Source organism: Zingiber officinale, chromosome 9A, assembly GCF_018446385.1.
Source record: "Zingiber officinale cultivar Zhangliang chromosome 9A, Zo_v1.1, whole genome shotgun sequence".
NCBI lineage: Eukaryota > Viridiplantae > Streptophyta > Magnoliopsida > Zingiberales > Zingiberaceae > Zingiber > Zingiber officinale.
The window spans coordinates 14,268,889-14,291,479 of record NC_056002.1 but is presented as its reverse complement, the minus strand read 5'-3'; the positions used below and the strand labels follow the sequence as shown (position 1 = coordinate 14,291,479).

The 22,591-nt window shown below is 38.8% G+C and overlaps 1 protein-coding gene across 1 annotated transcript; it reads left to right on the top strand.

Moving 5' to 3' along the window:
- Positions 1–359: 359 nt before the first annotated feature.
- On the top strand, positions 360–2,108 carry LOC122021304 (NDR1/HIN1-like protein 2). The gene is made up of 2 exons (XM_042579409.1): positions 360–1,166; positions 1,914–2,108. The coding sequence occupies exons 1-2, from the start codon at positions 427–429 to the stop codon at positions 1,927–1,929; spliced, it is 756 nt and encodes a 251-aa protein (XP_042435343.1). The 5' UTR covers positions 360–426; the 3' UTR covers positions 1,930–2,108.
- The last annotated feature ends 20,483 nt before the right edge of the window (positions 2,109–22,591 follow it).

Sequence of the window (22,591 nt, the reverse complement as noted above, 5' to 3'; positions counted from 1 at the left end):
TACCTTGTCAACATGATAATTTGAAAATTCCATTAATTTAACAGAGTACAATTCTTGGCCATATCCTTTGCTGTCATTTATTATACCAGTACTACATGTATAATAAATACGAGTGTTACGTGTATAAAGCGCCGACGCCCATATCTTTTGCTGTCATTTATTTAAAATATGTGATATTTTTTATACATTAACAATTCTGTGATAATATCGTCCATTAAAATCTGTGATTTTTTTATACATTAAAAATCAGTGATATTGTTATACATTAAAATCTGTGATTTTTTTTACCCTTAAAATCACATATTTATATCCTTAAAATTATATATTTTTTCCGTGTCCCTCTAGGGTAAAGGCATCGCTTGGCCGAACCGCTTGCGTCATTCCATCCATCTATCTCTTCACAGCTGCGTTCTCTCGGATTTCTCAATGAGTTCCTCCGCCGGCAATCCCAAGGCTGCCGTCGTCACCGGCTACCCCGTCTCCGGATCGAACGGTGCCCCTCCCCGGCGACCCTTCTACCCTCCTCCCGCCGACGCTCCTCCTTCCCGCTACGAAACCTTCTTCGAAAGGCGCCGCCGCCGCCGCTTAATGGCCTTGGGGGTCGTCATCTGCCTTGTCCTCTTCGCCGGTATCATCTTCAGTCTCATCCCCGATCCCCGCACGCCCGAGTTCGCCGTCTCTTCCGCTTGCGTCACTGGCTTCAACCTCTCCGCTCAACAGCAGCAGTTATCCGCTTCCTTCGACCTCAACCTCACCGTCCACAGCCTCAACCGTGATATGCGCATCTACTACGAGCACGTCACCGCCAGCGTGCTATATGCCTTCGACATCTTGTCCGAAAACACTCTCGCACCCTTCTATCAAGGGAAGGGCGAAACCACCGTTCTCAGAGTTCGATTGGTGGCGCTCGGGGAGTACGTCAATTCCAATGTGGTGAGGGGGATCGAGTCGGACCGTGGGCGAGGTGATGGTGCGGTAGGATTCAATGTTAGGGTTTTATCCTTGTATAGATTTCGATCCTGGTTTCTGAGCACCAGCTGGTCCACCTTGAGTGTTTACTGCGATGATGTTCTGATTGGGTTCGGGAATGGTACGAATGCGGCTACCACTGGTTATCTGCTTGGCTCAGCACCAAAGAAGTGTTTGGCAATCTCTGACTCTAGAAGGTGTGTGAATACTAATTACCTTGTTCAACATCTTTACTATATATATTCATGGTATTAATTATAGAGTTTAATTCTGCGATATTCTTCTATCTTGATGCGATACATGATGCTAAAAATTTTCCTGAAATTAATATGTTTTTTAATGTCCATTATTTCTCTTAGGTATATCATGAATGCTATATATGGCAGTTATTCGTCTCTTGGTCAATTTATTATTATCTGCTCTTAGATGCATGAATACTGCTTGATGGTTGCTCCTGTTAATTTTAACAAACCATCTTGAGTTTCACCATTTACTTTGAAAGTGTTGTTAAGGCCATTTTAGATCCACTACAAAGTGCTAGGGTTAAAAATAATTGACTATATGTTAAATTAATTAATTAATAAATATGTACAAAGCTCCTGTTGGTACGGGTCCTACGAAGGATTGGAACGCATGGGATCAATTGTACGAAGTTAGAGAATAGGCCAGGGAAACATTTATTTACTTACTTGGGAAAGGTAGACGAAGTCGGAAGTAATGGGAGAAATGATTAAATAAGCCAGTTCAAATTTTTGAATGGACGGGGCTCGATCACTTGCAAACTAAATTTTGATTCTTTCTCCTTTCGCCTTTAAGGTTAAATATGCCAGTTCAAATTTTTATTCATTTTCTATGTGCATGATTGAGTAAGATATTAATTGTTGTCTTTCTCTTCTCTCATTTCTTTATTATCAAAGTCAACCTCTCTTGACTTTCTAATGCAGGGACACGCCTAATTGAACCCAACCTGGCTGGTCGTATGGGCAAGCATGCCTGAGGGAACTTTGGACCCAGATTTTTCTTAATTGGTTATTCATTTATTAAATTTAGTTAGCATTTTCCTTAACCTCTTTTTTTTTAAGTTGCTGTTTAGATGTTTTTTTGGGTTCTAAGGGCTATATAAACATGCTTTAATAATGTTTAGGATATTTTTTTTAATATTGAATCAATTTGTTTCCCACTTATCTTCTTAATAAGAATTTAAATCTCTTGTTTCTATTCTCGCTCTTGTCTTCTTGATAAGAATTTAAGCCTAGTTTCGACTACTCATTTTATTATTTCTTCCTTATTTTCTCATTAATCCCTTTGAAATTTCACATCCGAGAATAATTTATATTCTGTTCGGCATCGGTTAGTATTAGAGTCCATTAATATCCAATGAAGGGTTGTCGTGGACGTGGGCATGGTCGCAATAGGCAATTTCTGATTGAGGAAACCTAGCATCACGATCATAACATTTAAGATATAATGATAATTAAGGATTTATAGAAGCAATTTGTAAAATTAACTCAGCGTCTGGCAGTGCAGGATTTTAAAGATCGTGAGATCTCTGATCATAATTCTGAATATACTTTTGAGAACTCGTATCACCATCGTACTACTTATCGGGAACACCATATTTGAGAGGAATGATATGGGGACTTTAGTTTCTAAGTTGATTTTCCTGATTTTTTTAACACATTACAAGTGAAAGGCTTCATTGATTGGATCAACAAAGTAGAGAGAATTTTCGAATATAAAAAAGTATTTGATCACTTCAATGTAAAATTAGTCATTATCAAGTTAAATGGTTGAGCATCAGTATGGTAGAAGCAACTTTAATGATCACGAGAGAGTCAAGGTAAATATAAAATTATCGATTGGGACAAAAAAAATGAAGAAACTGATGAGAACCCACTTTTTTACCTTCAGCTACACACAAATGTTGTTTCAATGACTCTATATGTTAAGGCAATGCGCTAGAACTGTCGACAACTATATAGAGGAATTCTATCAGCTTATTGCTCAAAACGATCTATCCGAGACTGAGAAGCAAACAGTAGCACAATATTTAGGGTGGTTATGTCAACCCTTACAAGTTTCCCCGATCCTCCACTCATTCTGGACCATTTCGGAGGCTTATAAGTGAGCCTTGACAGTTGAAAACTAGCTAAACCGAAGGCCAACCATTAGGAGTGATGAAAACAATTAAATTGTTCGTCCTTAGGAGCTGCACCCTTCCCAACAGCCACCATAAAATAACCCTCAAACCCCTACCAAGTGCTTTCAATGTGGTGAATAGGGACATCGAGCTTCGAATTGTAAATGATCCCTAAATAAAAAAAAATAATACCTTGCTGGTTGAGGAAGACATGGAGGATGAACCCAAACAGATTGATGAGCCAATTTATAATGACGATATCGACGACAAGGTTCTTTATGGCGATGATCATGAGACTCTCGTCGTACACAAGAGTCTATTGGTCCCTAAGGAAGAATCAAAAGATGATTGGCTGAGAACCAACGTATTTCACACAATTTGCACGATCATGGACAAAGTTTATAAGCTGTCATGGTTGAGCAAAGGGAGCGAGATAACCATAGATAAGAAGTGCCTTTTATCTTTTTCTATTGGTAGCAAGTATTATGATCGAGCATGGTATGATGTTGTGTCAATGGACGCATCACACATGTAATGTATTATTAGGATGATCTTGACAATATGATCACAACGTCATCCATGATGGATAGAAGAATACCTACACTCTCAGCATCAAAGGGAAGAACATCATGTTAGCTCCCGGACGAGAAGGAACCCCTTCAAATTTAATAACCAAAAACTCTATGCTACTTTCTATGTCCATATTTTTGAACGAGATGAAGCCCAGAGACTTGGTCTATGCTTTGCTTCCTCGTGGAAGAAATGTAATAGACTTAGACATGGATCTACTAGATGAGGTGCAACAACTCTTATCCGGCTTCACTGATTTAATGGCCGAAGACTTCCTTCAGGACTTCCTCCTATGAAAGATATTTAGTACATTGATCTCGTTATGGGGTCAAGCTTGCCTAACCGACCGGTATACCATCTTAGCCCTAAGGATGTTGAAGAATTATAATGACAAGTTGTGGAGCTATTGAGACAAAGCTATATTCATGAGAATATAAGTCATTGTGCAGTCACTCCCCTACTCATGCCAAAGAAAGATGGTTTGTAGTACATGTGTGTTGATAGCCGAGCTATCCGCAAATCATGGTGAAGTATAGATTTTTGGTTCCTTGATTAGATGAAATGTTGGATCAACTTTCTGATTCGAAGATCTTTTCCAAAATCGATATTATGAGTGAATACCACCAAATTTGAATCAAACCTGGAGATGAATGAAAAACCATCTTCAAAACACAACATGGGTTGTACAAGTGGATTGTCATGTCTTTTGGACTATCCAATGCACCCATCACGCTCATGAGATTCATGCATCAGGTCTTGTGACCTTTCAAGGAAAGATTTATTGTCGTATACTTTGATGATATCCTCATTTATAGTCCTTGCACCTTGATCACCTCCGAATTGTTTTTGAGAAGCTAAAGGTGGAACATTTATTCATCAACAATATAAAGTGTTCTTTCTTCATGACCACATTCTCATTTCTTAGATTTATAGTATCTACTGACAATGTTCGTGCATACCCATAAAAAATAACTGCAATCTTAGAGTGGCCGTAGCCAAAAATCATTCACGATGTCCGAAGTTTTCCATGGCTTGACCTCTTTTTACTGCCAATTCATCCAGAACTTCAACTCCTCGATTGCTTCTATCACCGAGTGCCTCAAGGGGTGCGAGTTTAAGTGGATTGAAGCGACTATGAATAGTTTTTAGCTAGTGAAGCAAAAGATAATTTAAGGACCCATTTTAGCACATTCAAATTTTGACAAACTGTTCGAAAACTGTGTAGGATCGATGACGTGCTGGAGGGGGGGGGTGAATTGTTAGCTAGAGCCAATCATTTGATGATTGTATTTTGGACTTGTTGTATCATATTCTAATAAATAAAGGCATTTAATTTTTGGTTATTATGCTTACTTGTATTGGTGCCAAATAAACTAAGTATAATAACATCCTTGAGTAGACGGTTCTCACCTATATCAATCGGTTAGTTGAACCGATAGTGAGATGATATAGGGAACACTACTCTTAATCATTCCTAGTCGAGTATTAACATTCATGGACAATGTTAATGCAATAAGACTAGCATGTAGGTCAACTCGATGACTTGATCTCACAAGTCATGGATATAGAGATATCAAGTTGACACATGGGTATATATTAGAGAATGTATACTGAATGACCCGCCATGAGAAAGTATCATGGATCGTTATATGAGTGTCATATACTTTCTCATGTGGCTATTAGTATGACTACTAGTCCTTAGACCTGAAGTCACCATGGTTACCTACATAAGGAGTTATGTACTTTGGTTTCGTCAAACGTCACCCGTAACTGGGTGGACTATAAAGGCGATTACTGGGTATGTAACAAATTATGCGAAGAGATGTGAGTGATGTAGATGGGATCTATCTCTCCTATATGACGGGAGAGACATCGGTATTCTTGATAGAGTGAGACCACGAAGTGCATGGCCATGCCCAAATGAGTCAACATGAGATGTTGAGCTCATTTGATCGAGTGAGTCTACTTGGAGTTCAAGATTTAGATTGATTAGAGGATGACACGGTCTATGCCTCACATTGATCAATCTAGATGTCTAGGATAGAAGGACACTTGTCATATATTGTGAGGAGTCACAATTAGTAGTCACAAGGTGATGTTGGATCTCAACATTCTTGTAACTTGGGTAGTAATGATGTATTGCTAGATACCGCTCATTACTTATGTTTCTAAATGAGTTTAGGGGCATTGCCAACATTACAAGAACCTATTGGGTCACACACAAAGAACAAGTGGATGGAGATTAGGTTCATATGATGAACCAAGAGGATTAGATTCATTTGATGAATCAAATTGGATTAAGAGTAATCCTAATTGGGCTAATTGAGTTGGACTCAAGTTGATTCATGTGTTCAATGAGTCTAATTTAGATTATGACTCATTGAATCAATTTAATTAAATGAATTAGATTCATTATATTAAATTGGCTTGAATTAAATGGTTGGATTAGATCAACCATGAGAGAGATTAAGTCAAATTTGACTTGACTTGAGAGGAAGATGAAGAGTCAAGTTTGACTTGACTTTATGCCACCTCATTGGTGAGTTGGCATTAAGTGGACCAATGATGATGCTCCACATCATCATGGTTACTTAAGTGAAGTGCCACCTCATGGGAGTTACCAAGAGTTGTGACTCTTGGTATCCCATGGAGGTTACAAACCACTTAATTAGATGAAAAGAGTTTTATTTTTGCAAGTGTAACTCTCATTCAAGTGATCTTCCTCCTCCTAAGCTCTCTTCTTGCTCCTTCTCTTCTCTTGGTCGTGGGTTTCAAGCAAGGGAGAAGAAAGGAGAGTGAATCTAATCCAAGAAGAAAGGTTAGTGAAAGTCACATAGAGATTTTAGAGGAGTGTGTTCTCTTCTTTTCCTTTCTTCTTCTTCCAATCCTACCCGAGAGCCCTAGAGAGTGCTAGCACACTTGTGGTGCTCTCTTCTCCATCCTTGTGTGTTAGAGAACACATCTTGTTTGTGTGGATACTTCTAGAGGATTGCCTACGTTGACAATCACGAGATCCGGCGTACCTTGGACGAGCCGGATTCGCGAAGGGCACTCATCGAAGGTATAAGATTTTCTCCATGTAGATCTAAGTGTAGATCTAGGTAAACTCGTATTCGTATGTTTTCAAAATCTATTCTTCGCGTGGATCCGTTGGCTAAGGGGTTTCGGGGTTTTCGCGACGCGAAAAAGCGATTTTCGCGGCCCGAAAAACCCAACATGAATAATACACGTGGCTAATTCGTTCGTTTCGAAAAACTCAGAATAACGCAGCGGAATAAAGAAAAGAAACAAACACAATCACTAACAATTTTCTTTTACTTAGTTCGAAGCCTGTGACAACTCCTACTACAAGGCCCACGATCGTTGATCGCTTACGTTGGGCAATCACTAATAGCTAAAAAATTCTTTACAAGTAAGTAATTACAAGTACAAAACTAAATAAAGTATACCAACAATATAAGGATGAGTAAAAGAGTTGTTGATTGTCGGAGTAGCAGTTGAGCATTGTTGAAGCGTTTCAGAGCAGTATACATGAGTACAAGTAGTCTGATTTTCGGTATCTCTGAAGTGCTGGTCAAGACCCCTTTTTACAGCCTCTTCAAACCTGATCCAGATCGTCTAATCTCAGGATCAAGTTTTGACTAGATCCAGATCGATTGACTAATCCCAAGGTTAGGTCGACCAAACCTGCTGAATCCTTCTGGCCTTCTACCCAGATGCAACCTCTCCGGATAATACCTTCATTAGGTCGACCGATCCCACCATTTGGTCAACCGATAAGTTGATGATCTTTACCTCATCCAATCCGATCAACCCAGCTTGACTGAATCTCTGTCTATCCTCGGTTCGGTCAACCGATTCAGACGTTTGGTCTACCGATCAAGGCTAAGTCCAACCCTGTAAAACTGTTAGTTTCCTACAAAATAGAGTTGGACAAAATAATCAATAACTTGACAGCCTTCGGACTGTCTGGTTCTGACTTCGAATTTTCTTCGAAAACCCTAAGTCAAACTGACGCCTATTGTTTCCTCACCGGGGAACGCGTCCTCACCTACTCCTCTCAGGAGAAGTTACATGTTGTCAGATCGGTCCTCCAGATTGACTGGACTTTTTCTCAATTCCCGAGACTTCGGGTCTTCATGCCGGACGTTCGCTCCATAACCTGTCCAGATTTCCACCTGGTCCGCGACCACCAGGGTTTTCAACTAGAGTCGCCGACTTTAGGATTTTACCCAAAGCGCTCGACCCGCCAAAACTTTCCACGTAGGGTTACTGTTAGATCGTAGAGCTTGCTAGAGGGGGGGGGGGTGAATAGCGATCGAAAATTCGTTTTCAAGTTAAAGTAAGCAACGAAAAAATAAAAGCAAAACATAATGCTAACACGAAACCGATTTTACTTGGTTCGGAGCCTTCGTCGACTCCTACTCCCCGCATTCGTCGAGTGCTTTCGTTGGACAATTCACTAGCAGTTCGAAAAAGTGATTACAGATGTAAGTACAAGAATACTTAAAATGAAATACCAACAACAATTGAAAAAGAAGACTTGAGCCGCAAGTTGTCGGAGAGGCTTCGCAACGTCGTAGGAGCACAGCACAGTCGAGCAGTCGTTGAAAGATGTTCTTGTTATTTGTGTTGGTCCCTTTAGAGGTCGGCAAGAGGGGAGGGGTGAATTTCCCTGAAAAATAAATTCAACCTTTCTCGGATTTTCAATTAAATTAATAGCACTTGTTATTAAAATAGAAAGAGACTAAAAGAAAGAGATATAAAAGATTTACTTGGTTGCAATCAGAGGATTGCTAATCCAAGGAAAGTGTAGCGCACTATCTGACGATCTCCTTTGGGCGGAGTAGCCTCTTTACAGCGTTGATAGCACAAACAGAAATGTAGAAATGAAAGAACTAGATTATAAGTAAGATGAATTAACTGTGCAGAACAGTGCTATATTTATAGTACTGTTCGGGGCGCTCTGAAAGGTCCAGGCGCCCTAGGGGTATAAAATTTTATCCCCCAATGTACAGATAGCAGTTTGATCGCGATTTGGAATATATCCAGGTCCGGGCGCTTGGAAGGGTTCCGGGCACCCCGGACGGGTTCTGGGTGCCCGGAATGGTTCCGGACGCCCGGACCAGGAAAGTCAATAGGGTTGACTTTTCTCGGTCTGGGACCTTTGCTCCAGTTCAGCTCGTCTCGGGCTGGGCTTCTCGCTCTGGCTCCACTAGCTTGGGTGATCTCGGCCATTCGGAATTGGGCTCACCCGAACCCAAGTTTCGGCCTTCTCCTCGAGCAGCCTTCCTCCCAAGTTTCTCGTCCCTCGAACGTCGCGTACGTTCTTCTCATCGACCGGTGAACTCTTCCGCAGTCACCTCGGATGCACCAAGCCCGTCGGTTCTCTCCCGTGTCATCCTTCTCGTTAGTCGCGCCTTCCGCTCAACTTTCTATGCTCCTAAGCTCCTGCACACTTAAACACAAGGGTTAAAAGAAACAGGAACTATCTTAACTTGTTTGATCATATCAAAACATCTTGGGGTTCCAACAATCTTCCCCTTTTTGATGTGAGCAACCCAAGTTAAGCTAGGGTAAAACAAATATAAAGTAAAAATAAAATTTTGCAAATAAGTGCAAAAATTTATACCTCCCCCTAGACTTAACATTTTTCTCCCCCTTTGATCACATAAAAAATGAGGTTCTTTGACAAGTCTAAGGTTAACTCTAAAAAAAATTTAAGTATTAAAAAAAATTAAGTTAGAAATTTTTGAGAATTTTTCAAAAATTCAAGTGTGTAAAAATTTCTAAAAAAAAAAATTCATAAGTAAAAAGAAATCTAAGGCAAATTGTAACTTAAAAAATTTCTAAGTTTTTGAAAATTTTAACTTAGACAAAAATATCTTCTCAAAATTTATTAAGTAAAAAAATTTACGAAAGAGATTAAAATTTTTTAAAAAAATGTTTAAAAACTTTTTTTATGCATTATTTAATTCTAAATTTAATGCTTTACCAGAGAGTTAATTAAACATTTGATTTCAATATTTTAGCTTCTAGGTAGTGGCGAGACACTAGGTCTTCTTGGTTATTGGAGCACAACCACTTCCTTAGACAAAACCTCATAAAGAAACTATCTGTTTAATTTTCTCATTGAAAATGCCAAGTTTTAATTTTGAATTTAAATTAAACAGATTTTTGGAACCTAATAGAGGTTCTTTCCTACAAGGTTAATCAAGTATCTTCTAGGCACATAGGCTTTTGATATTTTTCTGATTTGACTTTGGTGAAACCTATAGTACCAGTTTAATTCTCTATAATTTTTAAAAATAGAAATATTCGAACAAGTAGACTTTTTCAACTTTTCTATTTCTTCTTTTAATTTATCATTTTCAAATTTTATTTTATCAAAGTCTTCTATTAGACAAGATTTTGCCAAAACTTTTTTTATTTCTAAGATTTCATTTTTTAATTTGATATTTTTATTTTCTAATTTGTACATGGATTTTGCCATAGCCTTAATACCACAATAAAGTTGATCAGGATGTAATAGGCATACCTCACTTACCATATCAGACTTGAAGCCTGACTCTCCCATTGCTTTGCTGCATTCATCTGAAGTCGCTCCCCCTTCATTGATGCTAGGTTCTGATGTACTTTGCCCTTCATAGCTTGCCATCAGTGCTAGCCCAATATATTCTTGTATCTCGGACTCAGATGATGAATCATCGTCCCAAGTAGCTTTTAGATTCTGGTGCTTATTGGGTATCTTGACTTTGTCCTTTTTAATTCTGGGCAATCTTCTTTAAAGTATCCTTCCTTTTGACACTGCATGGTAGCAACGAACCCTTTTTCTATTTCTCGGATTCTTCTTATTCTTCATTTCTTTAAATTTATTAGATCGAAAGAATTTTCTAAAGTTTCTTACCATATATGATTCTTGATCTTCTTCTGAGTCTGACTCGGGTTCATCCTTTCTGGTTGCGGTTAGCGCCATAATCTGGCTTGATTCCTTTGTTGTCCCTGCACATCTAGTTCATGTAATTCAAGAGTAAAAAATAACTCTTCTAAGGTACTTTCCTCCAGGTCCTTTGAAATGTAGTAGGCGTCGATGATTGACGTCCATTCTGGAGTTCTGGGAAACGCGTTGAGTGCGTAGCGTATGGTGTCCCGATTGGTTACCGTTTCACTGAAGTTCTCGAGACCTGTAATCAATTCCTTTACCTTCGCGTGTAGATCGGCTACCTTCTCACCTTTTTCTAGACGGATGTTCATCAGTTTGTTCTGAAGGATGTCTCTTTTTGCTAGTTTGGCTTCAGACGTGCCTTTGTGAAGCTCCAGGAATTTTTCCCAGAGTTCTTTGACCGACGAGTAGCTTCTGACGCGGTTGACTTCTTGAGGCGGCAGCACACTCAGCAGGTGATACTCCTCTCGGTTGTTCGCTATGGAATCATTCTGCTCCTTTTTCGTCCAGAGACTCTCTTCTTTCTCTTCTCCATGTTGATTAGTAGGAGCTACAAAATCATATTTTATAATTAGACGAATTTCTAAATCGATTTTCAGAAATACCTCCATACGACGCTTCCAGTGTGCGAAGTCCCCCTCGAATTTTGGTGGAACGATGCTTAGTCCGGCCATCTCATTGCTTCGATCGGCAGTTAGTCCTCCTGAAGCATCCTTGCTCTGATACCACTTGTTGGTCCCTTTGGAGGCCGGCAAGAGGGGAGGGGTGAATTTCCATGAAAAATAAATTCGACCTTTCTCGAATTTCAACTAAATTAATAGCACTTGTAATTAAAACAGAAAGAGACTAAAAGAAAGAGACACAAAAGATTTACTTGGTTGCAATCAGAGGATTGCTAATCCAAGAAAAGTGTAGCGCACTATCTGACGATCTCCTTCGGGTGGAGTAGCCTCTTTACAGTGTTGACAACACTAACAGAAATATAGAAATGAAAGAACTGAATTACAAGTGAGATGAATTAACTGTGCAAAACAGTGCTATATTTATAGTACTGTTCTGGATGCCCTGAAGGGTCCGGGCGCCCTAGGGGTGATAAAATTTTATCCCCTAACGTACAAATAGTGGTTTGACCGTGATCTGGAATATATCCAGGTCTGGACGCCCCGGACTAGTCCGGATGCCCCGGACTGGCCTGAGCGCCCGGAATGGTTCCGGGCGCCCGGACTCGGTCCGGGACCTTTGCTCCGGTTCAGCTCGTCTCGGTCCAGGCTTCTCGCTCCGGCTCCACTAGCTTGGGTGATCTCGACCATCCGGAATAGGGCTCACCCGAACCCAAGTTCCAACCTTCTCCTTGAGCAGCCTTCCTCCCCGGTTTCTCGTCCCTCGAACATCGCGTACATTCTTCTCGTCCACCGGTATACTCTTCCGCGGTCACCTCGTCCCTCGGACGCACCGAACCCATCAGCTCTCTCCCGTGCCGTCCTTCTCGTTAGTTGCATCATCCGCTCGACTTCCTATGCTCCTAAGCTCCTACACACTTAGACATAAGGGTTAAAACAAACATGACCTAATTTAACTTGTTTGATCACATCAAAACACCTTGGGATTCCAACAATTTGATTCTCCGTGGAGGCCTTCTTTTATAGGCATGCTCCGAGCACCTCGATCCCTTCCGGGCACTTGGACCATGACTTCGGCCATCCAATCAGCGCTCGCCTAGCTGTCAGGATAAGTTTTGCCTTCCGGGCGCCCGGACAACCTTTCTCCAGAAAGTCCTTTTCTTGCAAGAAAGTGTTAGTTCTAGGCAAAATAAAAGCTAAACTACCTTGCAAAACAGAAGTTAGCACAATTATAGTAAAAGAGTAGTAATTAGATTCCATCTCATTGAGACTGGAATCTAGTCACGATCTCAACTTAGATTCCTGAAATTGTTCTAAGTTGGATCGACGCCTACTGTTCCCTCGAATGGCGAACGTGTCCTCACCAAGTCACTCCCCTCCAGTGACTTACCTTAACTTACCTGTCAGACGTCCGGTCAACCCGTCGACCTAGCTGGACTTCTCTGGAACACTGAGTTAGCATAATAGATAAAACAATACAGTAAAACAGTGCTAACAGAATTCAAGATTCGCTGGTCTGGTCGACCGTCGATCACATATAACCTACGTTTACCTCCCTAAGGTTGCCTAGCTTCACTCACTAGGACTTCCATTGCCTAACTTCACTTACCAGGACTTCCTTCACCTAGCTTCACTCACTAGGGCCCGACTTCACTCACTAGGACTTCCTTCACCTAGCTTCACTCACTAGGGCCCGACTTTACTCACCGGGACTTCCACCACCTAGCTTCACTCACTAGGGCCTGACTTCACTCATCGAGACTTCCACCACCTAGCTTCACTCACTAGGGCCCGACTTCACTCACTAGGACTTCCACCACTTAGCTTCACTCACTAGGGTCTGGCTTCACTCACCAGGACTTCCACTTTGCCTAACCTTTGGTTAGGACTTACCTTTGCTAGTCATCTAGTCCTGACTAGACTTCTCTCTCCCAAACATCAAGTCCTATTTGGGTCAACTCTTGGTCAAATTGACCAAACTTAGGTATATTGTCAAACATCGAAATCCTAGAGATTGATTGCACCAACAGTTACCACCCTCTAGGACCTAGGGTTACCACCCCCTAGGGTTTTCAATCTGCCTAACCGCAGCTAGGACTTTTCATCACCTAGGGTTATCGCCCTATAGGCCTAGGGTTATCTTCCCCTAGGGTTTTCCACATGCCTAGAATCCACTAGGACATTTTCTTAAGATAACTTAGGACTTTCCTACAAGCTCAATCAACCTTGTTAGATCATAAGAGAACTTAACTTTGGACCCTTTGCCATAATCAAAACTTAATTATCTAGTGCTCCATGCACCAACAAACTGTGACGTATCCAGCATTGACATTGGTGGTGTTCTAAGTCAATTGAGATGCCCTACTGGCTTCTTTAACGAGAAATTATCATATGCCAAGAAAATTACTCTACATATAACTTGGAATTCTATGCTATTGTGCAGTCTTTGAAGCATTGGCGTCATTATCTCATAAAGCAGGAATTTATTTTGTTTACTAGTCATGAGGCTTTGAAGTACATCAATGACCAATACACGCTTAGTAGTTGACACGCCAAGTGGGTAACATACTTGTAGGAGTTTACCTTCATGTTAAAGCATCAATCATGGCATCTCAATCGCGTTGTGGATGCTCTAAGCTGTTGTTATTCCTTACTACCGTGAGTATTATGGTTGCCACTTTTAGAGCTTTCTCAAATATGAATGCTGCTGATCCTTCCTTCGACATGGTATTTCAAGAGCTAATTGATGGTTTTTGAAACAATTTTATTCTACATAATGGTTATCTATTTCATGGACTACGATTATACATTCCAGACTGTTTCTTGAGGCATCACATTATTAGAAAATTGCATAATGAAGGACACCTTAGTCAAGATAAGACATTAGCTCTTATCTCTTCCGGCTTCTAGCACCGTAGCTTATTTCATGGATCGTTACTATGTATGTCAGCAATATAAGGGAACCATCACCAATGATGGTTTGTATACTTCCTTACCTATTCCCAAAGCCCCCTTGGTGTGAGGTCAACATGAATTTCGTATTGGGTTTACCCCATACCCAACAGACCGCAGATTCTATTCTAGTTGTGGTGGACTAATTCTCCAAGATGTCTCACTTCGTGGTGTGCAGAAAAACCATGGATGCTATTTAGATTGCTAGTCTCTTCTTCAAAGAGATTATGTGTTTACATGGTATTCCTTAAACCATTAATCCATATTATGATACTAAATTTGTTAGTCATTTTGGAAAAGTTTATGGGGAAATCTAGTGACGAAGCTAAACTTCAATAGTATCACCCTTAATTGATGGTCAGATCAATATAGTAAACTTAAGCTTGGGAATCTCCGGAGATGTCTCACAAGAACCAAACTGAAGCAATGAGATCTTGTCTTACATTAAGTGCAATTTGCATACAACTAATCAAGGAACATGACTACTAGTTAGAGCCCTTTCGAAATTGTTTATGGACGAAACCTGATAACTATGATTTTGGCTATATTATCTTGATTCATAATGTATGTTTTTAATGATATTTTCATAGCTTAAAGTCATATTTACTCTACATTTCATAATTTCATTTTATCTTGGACTTAATTGTAAATTGACTTATTATCATGGTATTTGGTGCTACTATTTGATTCTTATTTTGTAGGCATCAAAAGGGTCATGGACCCGATCAAATCAGATCACATTTGAGCTCAAATCTAGGGCGAAATGAGGTGATCAAACTTTGGATCGATTTTGACCGACCATTGAAGATAGGAGAGATCTGAGCCATCCGTTGAGAATCTGGTCCATCCGACCTAATGAGGAGTAGATCTTGTCCGTAGATGAAGATCCAGAGGTTTTGATCCAGATCTGAGTTCATCCAGCCGTTGATCAAGCCCCGAGCAATCTGGATCGTCCGATCAGTTTTGAGGAGTATTTAAACCCGAGAGAAGCTACAGTGAAGCTGGGCTCGGCTTCGCGATTTTTGCTATAGTGTTCTTCTTCTCTGCGAACGCCGCAGTCTCCATTCTCCATTCCCGATCCGCGAGCTAGATTTCTTCATCACTGGCGATCACTGAGCTCCGGCGATCATTGTCCGAGGGTAAGAGAGCGGCAGAGGGCGTTCCCCAGTCCGCGCATTTGATATCTGACTCCAGTTTTGCGATCCAGATTCGAGAGGCGTTCCCTTTATCTGCGATCTACACTAGCCACCGGAGCTCGAAGGGCGTTCCCAGAAGCATCCGGATTTCCTTCCATCCTCATTCCATCTGCTGCACTTGAGTGGATCTGATCAGCCAATCGAGTGAAGCGATTTTCAGATTCAGCCTCTATTTTCCTTGTGCGTTGAAGACTCCATTCGGGTGTGAGCCCGAAGGGCGTTCTTAGAGGCTATGAACATCCGGATGGATTAGTTGGGAGTTCAGATCTTTGCCAGAGATCGCTTGATGGGTGTTCTCTGATGCGATTCTCTGTTTTCAGCAGAGTGAAGAAGCTGCCGCAAGGATTTGGTTTGTGGAATGTTAGGGTTTAGTTTTCTTTGTTTTTGTCTTTAAATTGTTCTAGAATCTGCTCAGATCTTGTGATATGATTCTTTGGTTTTGCAATTCCATTAATTCCTTAGATTTGCTATTCAATTTCTTTTAATTCCTACAGTTTGATTTCTATTCAGCAACTCAAAACTTGCAATATGTTTTCAGAATTCATATTTACATTCTTAGTTGAATTTAATCTGTTCCTATATCAAAATCACTTGATCTCAACATTTGATCTTTGTGTTGTGAATGAATTAAATTGTGGAATATTAACTTGAAATGTTGGTTATGTTCCTCTGTTTAATGTTACTGTAAGTAAGCATTTGAGTCTAATGGTTGAATTTAGTGAGAATGAGGATTGGATGATACTTTGGCTTTTACAAGTTTGATTGAGATCTTAAGTATACTTGTTACTTGTTGCCTTTCTTCTCTGAATTGGAATTGTGATGGCGAGTATGTTTAAAGATGGAATGTTTAATTGAGTTTTCGATTGTTACCTATTTTTAAACATCACTTTGATTGAGCATATGAATTTAAGTGTTTCTGTGAATGTGAATTGAAAATATTGGAATGAAATTTCAAGGGAAAATGATGCATTTAGACACTGAGCTTAATTGTGATAACTTGATGAGATGAAATGGATCATGTTAAGATGAGAATAGATCTTATTTGATTTAGTTGAAATTAGATTTTTATTGGAATCACTTTTAGAATTCATACATATTCTACTAGTTAACTTTGGAAAAATACGACTTGGGACTCCTTACTACGATATGTGTCTTAATTTTAGTGAGTTTCCAATCTTAATTAATTTGATGTGCCAAGTGACATGCAAGAAGGTCGACATCAAATTTGGGCACCGATGCCTGGGAGCAACTAACTAGTAGTGTGTGTTTAATTTTAGATTGTGCATTGATTGATTGTCTTTGTTAGCATCTTTCTTGATTTGATTGCTTATTCTTTTTGTATTTTCATGTGGGTTTGTTCTTGAATTATTAAGTGCTTTTACTGTTCATATTTTCATGTGTTTGAAACTTTATGCTCTAGAGTCTTCTAACATTGAGTTTTAGTGTTGTAGTGAAGAATAGGAGATTTCTTTAGCATGGATCCATATTTTTAGAATTTTGGAGGTGAAATAGAAAATCAGTATTTTCAGCCTGAGTATCAATTTTACCTAAACATGGATCATCAAAATAGGTATGAGTCATTTTCAAATGGTTTTAATGCTAATTGGGTGGATAATTCATGTTTCAGGTATGAAAGTGCACAAGGACAATTTGTCGAGCCATATCCAACCTACCAGAATTCATATGGATTTCAAGAAGTTTCAACAAATTTTATGTCACAACCTTTTCAACAGAATGATCTTCAGATGGATGTGCCAACATGGAAACTCAGAGAGATAGAGTGAACATCAAGAGCAGCAAATCTCAAGGATACAGAACATACAGATTCAGTTAGATCAAATTGCATCATCCATCAATCAGCTATAAGCATGAAATTCCAGTGGAGAGATGGAAAGTAGTGATTCTGTCAGACCTGACCCTACTTCTATCACTACACATGATTTTTCTAGTAATTTTTGTGATAATGATGTAATTATGCAAATTTCTTATCCTAATGATTTTGTTGTTGAAGATGTTGATAGTGATTCAGGTTCTGAACATGTTTTTGAAGATGATTTAAGTGTAGGGGAATACTTACCAGAAGCATTACCCCAAGGATCACCTGAATTTGAGGATGAAAGTGTAGGGACTTGTGCTATAGAGCCAAGCACTCAAGGATCACCACATGAGGTTGAACATTCACTAGAACCGGAGCCTGAAACATTACTTGATGAGGAAGAGGTAACAATCACCACTCCAGGTACCTTTCAACTTGACAAGGTGAGTATTTTTTGTGATTTTTCATAAAATTTACCGTTCATTGATTTCATTAGATGTGATTCATTTCTTGATACATTTTATACCCAAACTAAAGTTCTCCTATTTTCTTCTTATTCCATATGCGTATGGGAGGTGTTTCCTTTTATTGATGTTGTAGTAGAATACAAGCTTCCAGAGTGGATGCTTGAACTGAATCGCCTCAGACCTCCGGAAAGAATTTGGAATAGAAAAATGAAGAATAAAAAGAATTTTAGTGGAACAATGATTATTCCATTTCCGGCGTGGATTCTTTTGCTAAATCTTCTTCGACCACCAGAATTTAAGGGGAGTTGGTTCTAATTTAGCTTTCTTTTGCATTTTAATTCATGCTTTGTTAATAAATTCTTTTTGTGCTACTTTCCTTAGTTTCATATGTTATTGTTGGTTGCTACTCGGAAAACCTAGAGGTTCCACTGTACAAAATTTTGTACAAAGGTCTGAACCTTTTCCCAGCTACCATGTGTTCTTTTAAATTAAATTTTGGATCGCCTGCGGAACTTAACACGTTTGATCCAAAACTTAATCTATTCGTTCTTTTAGGTTTTGACTTGGGTCTCCTGCGGAACTTAACACGTTCGACCCAAATCACCTTAAGTTATTAATTCCATTAAATATTAATTTCCATAATTGGTTCCCAGTACTGACGTGGCGAGGCACATGACCTTCTTGGATATGGGAGCAACCACCACCGACTAGACAAAACCTTTTATGGAAAGCTAATATTTAATTTCCTAAAATAACTTTAGGTTAACCGAAAAGAACAATCAAATCACAAGGAAAAAAGAAAACAAAAGAACACAACATCGAAAAACATATTCGAAATACTAGAATCGCATGCCTCTTGTATTTGGTATTATTTCCAAAAATAACTAGTATGATGCGGAAAGAAAAATTACTAGTTATACCTTTTAGAAAGACCTCTTGATCTTCTACCGTATTCCTCTTCTAACCTCGGACGTTGTGTGGGCAACGATCTTCCGAGATGAGAAACCACCAAAGCACCTTCTCCTTTCTTCAAATTTCGGCCAAGCACAAAGCTTCCAAAAGATGAAGATCTTTTCCACCAACCAAGCTCCTAGGGATATAAGCTTTTCTCTCCTTCTTCCTCAAGCTAGATCTGGCCACCAATTAAAACTCCATGAGGATGAAGAGGTTCGGCCACAAAGAGAAGAAGAAGAGAAGAAGGAAGGGCCGGCCACACCACCAAGGAAAAGAGGGAGAAAATAGAATAGAGTCATTAGCCTTGAAGCCTCCTCTACCCCCTCTTTTATAATACTTGGTCTTGGCAAATAAGGAAATTTAATTAAAAACTTCCTTAATTCTTTTGCCATGAAAAGAAAAAATTAATTAATTAAAAATAATTTCCTTTTCTACAACTTATTTGGCCGGCCACTCTTCTCCACAAATCAAGGAAAGTTTTAATTAAAACAAGAATTAAAACTTCCTAATTTGTTTCTAGAAATTTATAAAAATTTCTCCAATAATTTTATCCCTTCATGATTGGTTAATAAAAGGAAATTTTATAAATTAAAATTTTCTTTTAAACATGTGGATAAAAGAAAGTTATCTCTAAAAATTAAAATCTTTTAATCTACAAATAAGGAAAGATATCAAATCTTTTCTTAATCTTTTGTAGAAACTTATAAAAGAGAATATTTAATTTTAAACTCTCTTTTAAATCATAAACATGATTAAAAGGAAAGTTTTCTTAAAATTTAAAATCCACCTTGTAATCAACAAATAAGGAAAGATTTCAAATTTTAAACTCTCTTTTAAACATGTAGATGATTTACAAATAAGGAAAGTTTTTACCAAAAATTAAAACCATCCTTTTAAACTACAAATAAGGAAAGAGATTAATCTCTTCTCTTAATCTTTTGTAGAAAGTTATAAAAGGAAATTTTAATTTTAAACTTTCTTTAAAAACATGATATCCACATAAGAAATAATTTTAATAAAATCCTTTTAATATTCTAGTGGTGCCACCCAAGCTTGGGACCCAAGCTTTGGCCGCCACCTTCATGGCTCATCCACTTGGTCTTGGCGGCCCTAGCTTGGGTTCCAAGCTAGCTTGGCCCCATTGGATGGGTAAGAAGGTGGGTATCGGTGGGTATAAATCTCTATATACTAGAGGCTACGATAGGGACCGAGAGGAGGAATTGGTTTTGGTCTCCGATAAAATTAAGCATCCGTGTTCGCCTGAATACACAACTTAATTTTATCAATAATAATTCATTCCACTAGAGAACTATTATTGAACTACGCACCAATCCCAAATTACATTTTGGGCTCCTTCTTATTATGAGTGTGTTAGTCTCCTGTGTTTAAGATAACAATGTCCACTAATTAAGTAAGTTACTGACAACTCACTTAATTAATATCTTAGTCCAAGAGTAGTACCACTCAACCTTATCATCATGTCGGACTAGGTCCACCTGCAGGGTTTAACATGACAATCCTTATGAGCTCCTCTTGAGGACATTATCAACCTAGTATCTCTAGGACACAGTTTCCTTCTATAATCAACAACACACACTATAAGTGATACCCTTTCCCAACTTATCGGGCTTATTGATTCATCGAACTAAATCTCACCCATTGATAAATTAAAGAAATAAATATCAAATATATGTGCTTGTTATTATATTAGGATTAAGAGCACACACTTCCATAATAACCGAGGTCTTTGTTTCTTTATAAAATCAGTATAAAAGAAACGACCTCAAATGGTCCTACTCAATACACTCTAAGTGTACTAGTGTAATTATACAGTCAAGATAAACTGATACCTAATTACACTACGACCTTCTAATGGTTTGTTCCTTTCCATTTTGGTCGTGAGCTACTATTTATAAGGTACTGATAACATGATCCTCTGTGTGTGACACCACACACTATGTTATCTACAATATAAATTAATTGAACAACTACATTTATCACAAATGTAGACATTTGACCAATGTGATTCTTATTTCTAGATAAATGTTTATACCAAAAGCTAGGCTTTTAGTATACACTCTAACAATCTCCCACTTATACTAAAAGACTAAGCTGTCATATCTGCTGCCATACATCTGATTCCCATCCCTTCAACATGCCCATCAAAAGCTCTTGCCTTAAGGACCTTAGTGAAAGGATCTATAGGTCATCACCTGATGCAATCTAGGCGGCAACAACTTCTCCTCATTTATACGATTTCTCGTATTGGGTGGTACTTGCGCTCTATTGTGTTTACTTGCCTTATAGACTTATGGTTTCTTCGAGTTTGCTACTGCACCAACATTATTACAATAAATTGTAATAATTTTTGGACAAACCAGAAATCATATCTAAGTCTATCTTGAGGTTATTGAGTCATTCAGCTTTTATGGCTACCTCAGAGGCTTGCCATATACTAAGCTTCTATGGTGGAGTTCAGAAAAACACCTATGCTTATCACTCTTCCATAGTTATGACTTTACCTCCTAAAGTAAACACAAAACCCTGAGGTTGACTTATTATTGTCCCTATCCGATTGGAAGTCAAAATCCATGCAACCCACAAGGACTAAATTAACTGCCTTGTAAGCTAGCATATAATCTCTAGTGCCTCTAAGGTACTACAATATATGTTTTACTGCAGTCCACTGTCCTTGTCCAGGGTTACTTTGATATCTGCTAACTATGCCCTTGGCAAAACAGATTTCTGATCTCGTGCATAGCATACATTAGGCTTCCAACAGCCGTAGCATAAAGAACTGCCTTTATCTCCTTTGATGTCTACAGAGACATATCTTTAGATAAAGTTACTCCATCCTGAAAAGGTAAGAAACCTTTCTTGGAGTTTTGTATGCTTTAAAACGAGCAAGGATTTTTCCGATGTATGAAGCTTGGGATAAGTAAAATATTCTTTTCTTGCGATCCCTTATTACTTTGATCTCAAGAATATATACATTCTCCCAAGTCCTTTATATCGAATTGTTTGGACAACCATACCCTTACTTCTGACAACATTTTGATATTGTTTCCAACTACCAAAAATGTTATCTAAGTATAGTACAAGAAATACCACCACGTTTCCATCACATCTTTTGTATACACAAGACTTATCCGGTTACTAAATCCATAGATCTGGATTACTTTGATAAACCGGATGTTCCAAGACCTTGAAGCTTTGCCTCAGTCCATAGACTGATTGAGCTTGCACACAAGATGCTCTTAGCCCTTTGCAATGAACCCTTCTGGTTGCTTTATATAGATGTTTTCTTCAAGACTTCCATTAAGGAATGCTGTCTTGACATCCACTTGCCAAATAGATAAAAGAATCCGAATAGACTTAAGCATGGCTACCAGTGAAAAAGTTTCCTTTTTCATCTAGCCTTGCTTTGAAGGTTTCTACCTTCCTGTCTATCCCTCTTTTCCTATTATAGACCTTTTACACCCAAAGGCTTTTACACCACTTGGTGGTTCTACAAGCTTCCAGATTTTATTAGAATTCATATATTCTAATTCTATTATTCATTACTCTTTGCCAAGATGCTGCATATTTATCTTGGAGTGCTTCGTCATATGTCCGGAGATCAGGTTTATGTCCTTCAGGGATCGAGTCCAAAAACTCTCCCAAAACATGACCTATTTAGGTTGCCTAACAACCCTCCCACTACGACAAGGCACTTTCTGCAATTGTGTATCATTTGTGATACGTGTTACAGTTTTCTTGTGGTATCTTATCTTATACAGTTGGTACTAGGTTAGACATGTCCTTTATTATTTCCTTAAGAACAAATTTACTTATGAGCACGTGGTTCATTATATAGTCCTTTTCTAAAAATCAGTCATTGATGCTAACAATGACTTTCTGATTTTTAAGACTATAAACCTACTTTTGTTTATCTAGGATAACTTACAAACAAGTGAACTCCTAT

What these genes read in the sequence shown, in the direction of transcription:
- LOC122021304 (XM_042579409.1), top strand. Translation starts at nt 427, where the DNA reads ATGAGTTCCTCCGCCGGCAATCCCAAGGCTGCCGTCGTCACCGGCTAC.